This window comes from Felis catus, chromosome B4 (genome assembly GCF_018350175.1).
Source record: "Felis catus isolate Fca126 chromosome B4, F.catus_Fca126_mat1.0, whole genome shotgun sequence".
In the NCBI taxonomy this organism is placed as follows: Eukaryota; Metazoa; Chordata; class Mammalia; order Carnivora; family Felidae; genus Felis; species Felis catus.
In genome coordinates, this window is record NC_058374.1 from 99114927 (window position 1) to 99128064 (window position 13138).

Consider the following 13138-nt stretch of genomic DNA (forward strand, 5'->3'; position numbering starts at 1 on the left):
CATCCATCACTGTAATTCACCATAGAAATCAACCTAAAAATAAAGATCACATGATCATCTCAACAGATTGAGAAAAAGCCAAACATTCATTCCTGATAAAAGCTCTCAGCAAGCTGGAAACAGAAGGGAACTTCCTAAACCTAATAAAGGGCATCTGTTGGGGCGCCTGGGTGGCGCAGTCGGTTAAGCGTCCAACTTCAGCCAGGTCACGATCTCACGGTCCGTGGGTTCGAGCCCTGCATCAGGCTCTGGGCTGATGGCTCGGAGCCTGGAGCCTGCTTCTGATTCTGTGTCTCCCTCTCTCTCTGCCCCTCCCCCATTCATGCTCTGTCTCTCTCTGTCCCAAAAATAAATAAAAAAAGTTGAAAAAAAAATTAAAAAAAAAAAATAAAGGGCATCTGTGAAAAACCTACATATAATATTATACCAATAGTAAAACACTTTTCCACAAAGTACCAAAGAGTAAATATGCTAGGCTTTGCATGCCATATACATTCTGTTACCTTCATCTTGTTTTTATTTTGTTTTAAAAAGTCCATTAAGAATTAAAAAAAAAACAACACTTCTTTGCTTGCGGACTACACAAAAGCAGGCCAGATTTGGCCTATGTGTCATACTTTGCTGACTTCTGGTCTATAGGTCTATATAAAAAAAATCTAATGGAATCTATGAAAATTCTTCTAAAACTATTAAGTAAATTTAGCAATTTTTCAGGATATAAGATCAATATACAAAAACTCAATTACATGTCCATATACTAGCAATAAACAATCATAAATTGAATTAAAATAACTACCATTTATAACTGCATCAAAAATATAAATTATCTAGGGATAAATCTGGCAGAAGATACAAAAGACCTATACACTGAAAACTACACAATATTCATGACAGGGGTATCTGGGTGGCTCAGTTGGTTAAGTGTCCCACTTGATTTCAGCTCAGGTCATGATCTCACCATTCGTGGGATTGGCCCCCCCCACTGGGCTTTGCACTGAGAGCACAGAGCCTGCTTGTAATTCTCTCTTCCCACTCCCCTGGTTGTGCAATGTGTATGTGCTCTCTCTCAAAATTAATAAATAAACATTTAAAAAATATATTCATGACAGAAATTAAACAATGGGAGAGATTATACCTTATTAATGGATTAAAAGACTCAATATTGTTAAGATGCGATTTTCACTGAATTGACCTATAAATTCAGTACAATCCCAATAAAAATTCCAGATTTTTATTGTAGAAATTGACAGATTGATCATAAAATTCTTATGGAAACGAAAAAGACTTAGAATAGCCAAATCAATGCTGAAAAAAATTGTAGAGCTAACATTATGTTTTCCAGAATTATTAAAGCTAGAATAATCACAACATTGTGATATTAATGTAAAATTAAATAGATCAGTGGAACAGAATGTAGAGTTCAGAAATAAACCCCATACGTGGTTGTTCACATAAGTTCAACTAATTTTCCAAAAATGCACAAAGACAATGCAATGTAAAAAAGATTTTTAAACAAATGGTTCTGGAACAGTTTATCATCCATATATAAAAAACAAAAATAAACTTAGATCTACACAACACACAACCTATAATAATGAACTCAAAACGGATCATAGACCTAAATGTTCCAACCCAAAACTGTTGGAAGAAAACACAGATGAAGCCTTTGTGACCTTAAGATAGCCCCCAATTTTTTTTAGCTATCACATCAAAACCATGATCCATAAAAGAACAAATTGACAAGTTGGGTTTAATTAACATTTAAAATTAATGTTTTTCAAAGACACTGGTAAGAAAATGAAAAAACATGCCTCAGGGATAAAATGTTTGTAAAGCATCTATAATAAAGGTCTTATATTGAGAATATGCAATGAACTCTCACAATTCAATATTAGGAAAACTTAAAATTTAAATTTATTTTAAATAGACAAAAGATTAACAGGGAAGAAATGCATATGGCAAATAAGCACAAGAAAAAATTCTCAACATCATTAATCATCAGGGAAACACACATTAAAACTACAATGAATACCACTACACAATTAGAATGGCTAAGGACTGGCCAATCCAAATCCAGACAAGGAAGTAAAGCAATTAGAATTCTCAAGACTGCTGGTAAAAATATAGTGTTACAACTACTTTGTGAAACCTGTGTGGTAGTTACATAAAAAGTTAAATATGCACCTAGCACATGATCTATTCATTTCACTTCTAGGTATTTATCCAAGGAAATGTAGATCCACATAAAGACTTGTAGAAGAATGTTCAAAGTGTGCACAGTAACTTTATTTGTAATAGTCAAAATCTGTAATAACCCAAATGTCCATCAACAGATGAATAAATAAATTGCAGCATATTCTTTAATGGAATACTACTACTCATGTTATTAATGTTTTTCTTTGTGTACTCTAGGTACGTAATACTTTTCAAAGTCTTCCACAGATACAGAGATGGGTGTGGGGTGGAGAAGAGGTTTCTTAAATGTAACAATTTACCTCACTGAAAAGCAGGCATAATAGTTGCAAATCTTTTTGGTACCTCATCAAACTGAACTACATAAGAACCAGTGTATTGTATATAAAGCATGTTTCCACTTGCAATTTAAATTGTATTTATTCCATTTATAAAATCAAGAGATAATCACAGTGTTTACTACAAAAACTTTGTGGCTATCCCATGCATAATTATATTGGATTCACACCTAATTCGTATTCTATAGAATATTCAAGAATGTAACTGTTGTGTGGATTAGGGACATCTGTAAAGAACAGTTCTAATGGTTTCATTTTACAAAATAAAGGAGCATAAACTTGGGACAAAAATTGTTATTTTTCCTTTTAAACATTCATGAGTGAGTGACCAAAACAACGTGCATAAATTCATGCACAAATTTAGAGACATTAATAGCCCTTTGGCTAACCAATGATTCTCTTTTTTTACAGAGGAAATTTTCCAAATAGGCCCCCTTACACTAAAGGAGTATCCTGCTCTTTGTGTGCAAAAGAAGAAACCTGCGAAAACAAGCTCTGCCGTAAGCAAAAAGAAAAAAAAATCATTTTATTCTGAGAGCAAAGTTTCCATGAATTAATTGTATTTTAAAATTTGGATCCTCAAGTGTATATAGAATTATTGACAAGATTTGATTGCTGCTATATGATGATACAAATCATTCGTCATAAATTATGTTTAAATTTTTTTAATGTTTATTTTTGAGAGAGAGTGAGAGAGAGAGAGACAGAGCATGAGTGGGGGAGGGTCAGAGAGAGAGGGAGACACAGAATCCAAAGCAGGCTCCAGGCTCTGAGCTGTCAGCACAGAGCCCGATGCGGGACTTGAAACCACTAGCTGTGACATCATGACCTGAGCTGAAGTCAGAAGCTCAACCTAGTGAGCCACCCAGGCGCCCAATGAATTAATTATCATATTTAAATTCAGATGATCCCTCCTTTCTTCACTGATTATTTTTCCTTTCAAGCTAAAGGACAGAAAGGAGTAAGATATAAGTATGATCCAGTTTGCTACTATACTCAAAATAACTATTCGTTGAGGTATATTTGCATTTGCTTCTAATCACCTCCTTTTATTAGTTATTGTTAAAATATTGGTTCATTCAGAAGTAATGCATTAACCGATGTCCAAGTGAATTACAATTTAAAGCTACTATGTTTCTCTTCCATTATCAGCCTTTTGGTTCTCACAACAGAGATTTTTTTTAAGGATAAGTGCCTATATTCTGGATTGAAAAAGAATTTTCAGTGAAACAGGGGAAGAGAGATGACCTGAAAATTGTGAGGAGGAGGGGGATTAGGAAGGAGAGGAGTAGGAAGAGAAGATTTGGTGCCACAAAAGAAGACACAAAAAGAATGCATATTAAATGATTCATTTATATAAAGTTCAAAAATCAGCCAAACTAACCTACCTTTGGCATTTGGAGTCGGGATATGGTTACCTTTAGAGAGGAAAGAGGAGTTAGTTGAGTAGAAGAGGATAAAAGAATGACTTTCTACACCTATGCTATGGTGATCTACATCTGTTCACTTTGTAATAATTTATCAATCTTTCCATTTATGAGGACGCATACTTCCATATTCATATTATATATACTTCAGTTAAACAATGAGTCGGAAGTATGGCCCCTCTAATTTTAAATTTCATTCAAAGCAGTTTAAAACATAAATTGATTATATATCTCCTATTTGAAAATTAATATTTTTTTAATTAAAAGGGCATAAAAACAATGATACAGTCTTCTTTTTCAAATTTCATTTAAATTCAAGTTAGCTAACATATTGTGTAATAATGGTTTCAGGAGTAATATTTAGTGATTCATCCGTTACATATTTAACACCCAGTGTTCTGCCCAACAAGTGCCCTCCTCAATGCCCATCACCCATTTATCCCACCTCCCACTCAACACCCGGCCAGCAAGCCTCAGTTTGTTCTCTGTATTTGATAGTCTCTCATGATTTGCCTCCCTCTCTGTTTTTATTTTATTTTCCCTTCCCTTCCCCTATGTGCCTCTGTTTTGTTTCTTAAGTTCCACATATGAGTGAAATCATATATTTACCTTTCTCTGACTTTTTTCACTTAGCATAATACATTCCAGTTCCATCCATGTTGTTGCAAATGCCAAGATTTCATTCTTTTTGATCCCCGAGTAATATTCTATTATATATATGTATATATATGTGTATATATATGTATATACATATACATACATATACATATACATATATATGTATATACATATATACATATATATGTGTGTGTGTGTGTGTGTGTGTATATATATATATATATATGTATATACACACATATACCACATCTTCTTTATCCATTCATCAGTAGATGGACATTTGGACTCTTTCCATAATTTGGCACTTTCTCTTTTTTTTTTTTTTTACTTCTCCTTCCTGTCCAGTATCTAGGCCACTGTTATTTCTCGCCTGAACTAGTAGTTTCCCACTTCTCTTCTTCTCCAAATTGTTTTACAGAAAATCGAGATCAAATCACTTTTCTTAAAATTCCTCAATTTCTTCTTACTCCAATTAGAGAAAAATATGACTGTCTTCCAAGGTCAACAAGCCCAGGCATGATCGTTCTGGCTCTTCCTTTTCTCCCCTACCATTTTTTTGTTATCCTCCCTTTGACACACTAAGCTCCATGAACACCACCCGCAAATATTCCATCCTCTTTCTGAAATCTCCAGCATCTGGATCACCTGTGGTTCTGCTTCTAGTTCCAAGATTGTTTTGTTTTCTCTTGGTTTTGGTAATATGCTCTGTTTGTTGGTGTGGTGAATTGTCTTTTAAGATGGCCGATAATGATTCCTCCCCTCCTTATACATATGCCACTCCTCCCAAAAAAGTGGAGACTATTTCTCCTCTCCTTGAATAAGGCCTTCATGTTGTGCCAGTTCTGGGCCTACCCTTTAGAGGAGACTTGGCAACTTAGGTTTTTGTTCTGATGGAAGCTCCCAGCATTTCCAGAAATTTGTCCTCTCCTCTGGAGAGGTCACACTGAGAAAAGCCTTGGAAGAGGACAGGTCATCTTTCTGTTTCAACCCCGGTTGCACTCCAGCTATAGGCAGCTATGTCTTTGAGTCCCGATGACATTATATGGAGCAGAATAATTGCCTGCCAGAGCCAGCCAATCCAGATAATTGTAAGAAATAATAACAAATTGTGATTGTTTTAAGCTCTTTAATTCGGGAAGTTTGCTTCACAGCAATACATTACAAAAACACTTGGTGTACGCCTATTAAGTTTCTTTTAAACATCTAACAACACGTGTAAAACAAAAATGTAGAGTTCTCCTTTTCCTCTGCTGAACAGAAAGAGTCGGGGTTGTTCACCTTAATCCAAACACAACTTAGTCAACGCTGGCTTAGAATTCATGTAAGGGTTTGGCCCTGTTCTAAGGGTGTAGACTTCTAGGGCTTTCCACTGTTTGACCCTGTTCTAAGGGTGTAGACTTCTAGGACTTTCCACTGAGACACTGGTGTGTTCAATGTTGCCTTTTCCTAATGGGTTCTGAATTCCAATGCTTATTGCTTTAGCACTCTGAAATTACTGAAAAATCTGCTTTGCTTTCCAGAAAATTTCACCCTAGGATTTTAGCCTCCTGCCCCTCATAGCTTCCAAATTAAACAAATAGTTTGAATACAAAATGGCCATCTCTTTGGCTCATTTCCTCTCCTCCACCTTTACCTTTCACCTGGATCTTGAACTACTCAATTCTCCAATTTTCTCTCTCTAGTCTTACAAGACTAACAAAAGTTCTGCTGGTTCTATTTCCCAAACATCAACCTCTGCCTGGGCAAAGCCCAGATTTTTAGCCCTATACCTGTGCCCCAAATGAACAAATGGCTCCAGAGAAAAAAACAGCTTTCATAACACCAGCCCATCTCTCCGTGGATCTACAGCTCTAAAATCTTGACCCTCCAGTCTTTGTTGCTTTAGGAAATCTCTGAGGCTCTTAAACACTTTTTTGTTGTACTTTATCTGGATTTTCTAGTTGTACTTAATAAGGACTTTTGTCTGTCATACATTTCTACATCCCAAGATTCCAGCAGTTATTAACAATGGGTCTCCAAGAGAGCACCACACAGCTTCAAAGTCTATGTTAATATTTGCTGCCTGGTAGGAGGTGTTTTCCCAACTTGTTTCTTTTCTAAATTATTCAGAAATTGCTTGGCTCTTCTTGGACCTCTGCTCTTGCAAATTAATGTTAGGATAAGCTTATCAATTCCACAGAAGACCTTGAAATTTTGGTTGGAATTACATTGAATCTATAGATAAATTGGGAAAGAATTAACATCTTTGCTCTGGTTTCCACTTGTTTAAAGCCTATGATTTTTGATTTGTGCCTTTTCTCTTTTATGTTGATCAGTGTTTATATAAACTCAATTTTTAGTTTTGCTGACTTACTTTTTGAGAGACAGGAGGAGATAAAGCATAAGGGCTAAATGTATAGGTCTTAGAGTCAGATGGCTTAACTCAGAAGGTGAGTGATTTGTCCCCAAGTTAAAGAAGTTCTCAATAAACTTTGGCTACTATTATAGTTAAGGCCTCATTATTTTCTATCATTTGACCTAGTTTGTGTTTTTCATAGCACTAATCACTCTCTGCAATGATAAATTTTATTCATTTTTATTTATTTATTTTAAAATTGATGATAGATTTTTCTCCCCTTACTTTTCTGTAAGGAAACTTTATTTTTTCCTGATAACTATTTATACCCAAAGCCTATAATTATATTCGATACATAGTAGACACTGAAAAAGTGAATGAATGAATAAAAAATAAACAAATGAATTCCTAAAAAATGCAGGATCTTATTAAAGACAGGGAAAAGAAAAAATGATGAGGGAAAGACATAGAGCAAATTTTGGAACAAGAGCCACACCAGAAAGGAATGAAATATTTAACGGAGGGCTCTGGGTACTAAAAAGTCAACATGAAAGAATTACATTCTTTTTCAGGGAATAAAGGACATGGCACAGTGCCACAAGTAAAGTTAACTCCTTTATATAGTTTTGTTGAGTTTAGGCTTTTTTGCCTTCAACATGAGAGCTGCTCTAGAAATATCTGTTGACATGACTGCTGGCAGGGATACCATATAGATTTTTAACCACTGTGGGATTGGGGGAGGAAGCTTTCATTTTCTTAAGTTAAACTAAGTTTAAAGCTAAACTAAGTTTCCTAAGTTTATTATCTTATTTAAAAGGCCAGAAAAGCAAGTGAATGTCTTTAATTCTCTAATATTTTTCTATCTTAGGTAATAAAGAACTTGATAAGCCTGAAAGTACGTATCAAACTATTTCAATATTGATTCAATTACTTCCTCCCCTTGAAACTAAATGGAGCTTTTAACTGTTGTGCTTTATTGACAGAATATCCAAATTGGAGTCCACAAGGGAAGGCACCTCAGCAGATATCATGTAATTCATTGTGCCTAGTTTCTGTTCTTCTGAGACTATTTTAATCATCATTTACATACAAGAAAAATTCTCAGACATGACAATAAACGAATAGTTTATGGCTAAATGTGACTCTCATCAGTTTAATTCTTAAAATTTCTACACTTTTGTCTGTTATCTGAGTTTAATGTCTGATTTTAACAAAAGCGTATTGTAGTATAGAAGGGTTACAATAAAAAAAGGTTTTTTTAAAAAAATTATGCTGAGTGAAATAAGTCACTCAGAGAAGGGCAGATATATGCTTCACTTATATGTGGATCTTGAGAAACTTAACAGAAGACTATGGGGAAGCGAAGGGGAAAAAAATAGATACAAACAGAGAGTGAGGGAGGCAAACCACAAGCGACTATTAAATACAAAGAACAAACGAAGGGTGGATGGGGGGTGGGGAAGAGGGAAAATGGGTGATGGGCATTGAGGAGGGCACTTGTTGGGATGAGCACTGGGTGTTGTGTGTAAGCCAATTTGACAATAAATTATATTCAGAAAACAAAAAATAAAAATAAAAAATAAAAATTACAATTTTACATTGGACCAAAAAAGTTCCATTCTCTAATTTTCTAGATTGTCATTTTAGTTACAGTAGACTTAAAGAACATTTCAGATATTAGATATTTTCCTCATACACCAGTAGTTTTCTTTAAGAATACCATCAACATTATTCAGAAACAAAATGTTATTAAGGAAAGTATCAGGTAGTGTATAATGTCATATTATGGGCATAATCAATAGTTAGGGAAATGGATGAGAACAGATTAAACTAAAAGGGAAATCGATTAAATTTTAAGCCCTTAGAGATTTTATTTTAAAATGTGTCCTGTATAAAATAATATACCTTTTTAAATCTATACAACTGTAGTATACAGTTAACAACACTTCTACAAACCAAAGAATTAGCCAATTGCAGCATTTCTTTTGTCTGAAGACAAAAAAAAAAATTATTCAATTAATTCGGTTTTAAAAATCAGTTATGTTGAATTGTTCACTCCTGTGGACTAAAGTATCTAGATCTTTTTCTTCTCAGCTAAAGCAACCACTGACTTTCCTCAGCTATAGGTATTAAAAACCATTTTGAAATGTATTTTTAACATGACTAATAGTTGTTTATATTGCCAAATACCTAAGAATCTCCATACAGCTGGATGATTGTTGCTATTCTTTAAAAAAAAAAAAAAAAGCAAAGTGATCTTATATTTCAAATCTGTTTGTATTAGTCAGGGTTCTCCAGAAAAACAGAACCAACAGGGAAGACAGAGACAGGGACACAGGGACAGAGACCAAGAGAGAGGGGAGGTTTTAAGAAATTGGCTTACACAATTGGGGTAAGCTAGCAATTCTGAAATCTATAGGACAAGCTGGCAGGGCAAGTAAGAGTTGCTGTTGCAGTCTTGAGCCTGAAGTCTGGGAAATTAGGCAGATTTCTATGTTGCAATCTAAAAGCAGAATTCATTCTTTTGGAAATCTCAGTCTTTGCTCTAAAGGCCTTCAACTGATTGGATACAGCCCACTCGCATTATGGAGGGTAATCTGCTTTACTTAAAGCCAACTGATTGTAAAGTTAATCACATCTAAAAAATACTTTATAAAAATAGCTAGACTAGTGTTTCACCAAACACTTGCCACCATAGTCTAACCACACTGGCACATAAAATTAACCATCACACTGCTATTTGACATCATGTGTTTGAAAATAAATTATCAGGGGCGCCTGGGTGGCGCAGTCTGTTAAGCGTCCGACTTCAGCCAGGTCACTATCTCGCGGCCCGTGAGTTCGAGCCCCGCGTCGGGCTCTGGGCTGATGGCTCAGAGCCTGGAGCCTGTTTCCGATTCTGTGTCTCCCTCTCTCTCTGCCCCTCCCCCGTTCATGCTCTGTCTCTCTCTGTCCCAAAAATAAATAAACGTTGAAAAAAAAAAAAAAAAGAAAAGAAATTATCAAATAAAAAAAGGAATTATCATTATCTTTTTAGTAAACTATTAAATGAATCATTATCTTTTTAGTAAACTATTGCTGTTTGTTTAACTATTGCATTGTTAAGATTCAAATCCATAATTAATTAACTTGCAGTTTGAAATATACTAAAGGTAAACTGACACATACACATACACTTAACTATCTGTTGTATTATTATTATGTTGCCTTCATGGATTTTTTAAACGTTTATTTATTTTGAGAAAGAGATAAAGAGTAAGCAGGGGAAGAGCAGAGAGAGAGAGAGGAAGAGAGAGAATCCCAAGCAGGCTCTGTGCTGACAGCAGAGATCCCACGAACCATGAGATCATGGCCTAAGCCATTATCAAGAGTCAGGTGCTTAACCAACTGAGCCACCCAGGCGCCCCCCTCATGGATTTTTTTTAATTGAACTTTCTCATGAATAATTAAAACTATCCTCTGATTTTTAATATAATCACCTCCTTACTTCTGCAGATACCTTATTCATCCAAAATCTTGTTTCCTTAAGTCAGATTAACTTAAATTCTACAGAACACATAAAAAAATGAATTTTTATAGAATCATATTCACTGATTTTGAAGAAATATTTGTCAGAACATTAAGTTGGCTCTGCTATAGGAACTTGTAAGTAGTGGGATTTCTCAGAAAAGGGGGTCTCTATTTGCAGAGTTCTCTATCTACACTGAGGCTGGGCAAATGGAGTACACCCTGTCTTACTTAGTGGGGCTTGCCCTCATTGGCAAGAAGAAAAAATTCTCGGTCAAGGAATTGTTCCTTCTATTCCTTATGATCACAACCACAGACTCTTCATAGGGCATCTTGGGAGGCCTGACATCACAGCAGTTCTTTTACTCTGAGCAGGATCTTTTGTGACCTTAAATAACCCTCCTATTTCACTCAGTTTGCAACTACAAGACAAACTCCTCTGGGTTTGGCCTTTTAAAATTAATGAAGGCAGTTAACTTAGGATTTAAACAGTGTATTTTTTTCTGGGGATCCTCTTGTTCTACTAGGCTATGTTTGAAATTTCCACAAATTTGGCTAATCACTTAGAGGTAAAGTGATCACACTCATCAGTCTTAGTTGGGCCAGGTTTATTCCATCCTTACCCCTTGGAAACAATCATGAACAAATGGTTTAAACAGTAGTCTCTATAGTTTTTTGATTATGCATCCTTCTGAGTAAAAAAAAAAAAAAAATATATATATATATATATATATATATATATATATATATATAGTAGAGTGGGAGTGGCCAACGGTCCTGGTTTGCCTAAGACTGAGGAGTTCTCCAGGACAGAAAAACACACTAAACCCAGGGAATTTCCTAACAAACCAGGAAGTTGGCAACCCTAAACTTGAATCAAAGTAAAAATGTATTGGGGCGCCTGGATGGCTCAGTTTGTGGAGCATCCAACTCTTGATCTCAGGGTCATGAGTTCAAGCTGCACATTGGGCATGGAGCCAACTTTAAAAAAAAAGTATATATGTATCATTTAATTACATGCATCATATGTATTTTTATAATAAAGCAATATATATCTTAAAATACACAATAATTGAACCTGAAAAGGATGACATAATAATGAATTAAAAATTAATGCTAAAGAGGGGTGCCAGGGTGGCTCAGTCGGTTGAGCGACCACCTTCAGCTCAGTTCATGGTCTCGCAGTTTGTGAGTTAGAGCCCCATGTAGGCCTCTGTGCTGACAGCTAGGAGCTGGAGCCTGCTTCAGATTCTGTGTCTCCCTCTCTTCCTCGTGCTCTGTCTCTCTGTTGTCTCTCAAAAATGAATAAATGTTGGATCCTGGGAAGATGGTGGCATAGGAGGACGCTGGGCTCACCGCACGTGTCCTGCTGATCACTTAGGTTCCACCTACACCTGTCTAAATAACCCAGAAAACCGCCAGAGGATTAGCAGAATGGAGTCTCCGGAGCCAAGCACAGACGAGAGGCCCACGGAAGAGGGTAGGAAGGGTGGAGAGGCGGTGCGCACTCCACAGACTGGCGGGAGGGAGCTGGGGCGGAGGGGCAGCCCGCCAGCAAAGCCCCCGAGTCTGGCTGGCAAAAGCGGAGGGGCCGGAAAGAGTGTGTTCAGACAGCGAGCAGGACTTAACATCTGGAAGGTTATAAGTTAACAGATATGCTCAGAAAGCTGGAGGGCTAGAGGACAATGGGAGGGAGAGTTGTTGAGCCCCGGACGACAGAGCTCAGCTTGGAGGAGAACAAAGGCGCTCGCCAGGGCCATCTCCCTCACCCATCCCCCAGCCAAAATCCCAAAGGGAACCAGTTTCTGCCAGGGAACTTGCTTGCACCGCGCAAACACCCAACTCTGTGCTTCTGCAGATCCATCCCTCCGGTGGGTCTGACTCCCTCCCGGTGCCACAGGGCCCCTCCCTAAGCGGATCACTGAAGGAGAAGTGAGCTGAGCCTGCCCCTCCCGCCCCCCTGCACCTTGCCTACCCACCCCAGCTAATACGCCAGATCCCCAGCACAAATCTGGCAGTGTGCAAGTAGCCCAGACAGGCCACACCACCCCACAGTGTATTCTGCCCCTGGAGAGGGGAAGAGAAGGCACACACCAGTCTGACTGTGGCCCCAGTGGTGGGCTGGGGGCAGACATCAGGTCTGACTGCAGCCCCAACCACCAACGCAAGTTATTCAAGACAGCACAGGGGAAGTGCCCCGAAGTCCAGCACCACTCCAGGGACTATCCAAAATGACGAAACGGAAGAATTCCCCTCAGAAACATCCAGGAAATAACAACAGATAATGAACTGATCAAAAATGATTTAAACAATATAACAGAAAGTGAATTTAGAATAATAGTCATAAAATTAATAGCGGGACTTGAAAACAGTATAAAGGACAGCAGAGAATCTCTTGCTACAGAGATCAAGGGACTAAGGAACAGCCAGGAGGAGCTAAAAAATGCTATCAATGAGCTGCAAAATAAAATGGAGACAACTACGGCTCGGATTGAAGAGGCAGAGGAGAGAATAGGTGAACTAGAAGATAAAATTATGGAAAAAGAAGAAGCTGAGAAAAAGAGAGATAAAAAATGTCCGGGAGTATGAGGGGAAAATTAGAGAACTAAGTGATGCACTAAAGAGAAATAATATACGCATAATTGGTATTCCAGAGGAGGAAGAGAGAGGGAAAAGTGCTGAAGGTGTACTTGAAGAAATAATAGCTGAGAACTTCCTGG

General features: G+C 37.1%; 1 protein-coding gene across 1 annotated transcript in view; it reads left to right on the plus strand.

Moving 5' to 3' along the window:
* The window catches only part of GLIPR1L1 (GLIPR1 like 1), a 35879-nt gene extending 27831 nt beyond the window's left edge, over positions 1–8048 (plus strand). Inside the window, exons 4-6 of the mRNA XM_023257260.2 lie at positions 2943–3031; positions 7780–7806; positions 7895–8048. Of these exons, the coding sequence (XP_023113028.1) occupies positions 2943–3031; positions 7780–7806; positions 7895–7986 (208 nt within the window). The 3' untranslated portion in view covers positions 7987–8048. The remainder of the gene's footprint in view (positions 1–2942; positions 3032–7779; positions 7807–7894) is intronic.
* The last annotated feature ends 5090 nt before the right edge of the window (positions 8049–13138 follow it).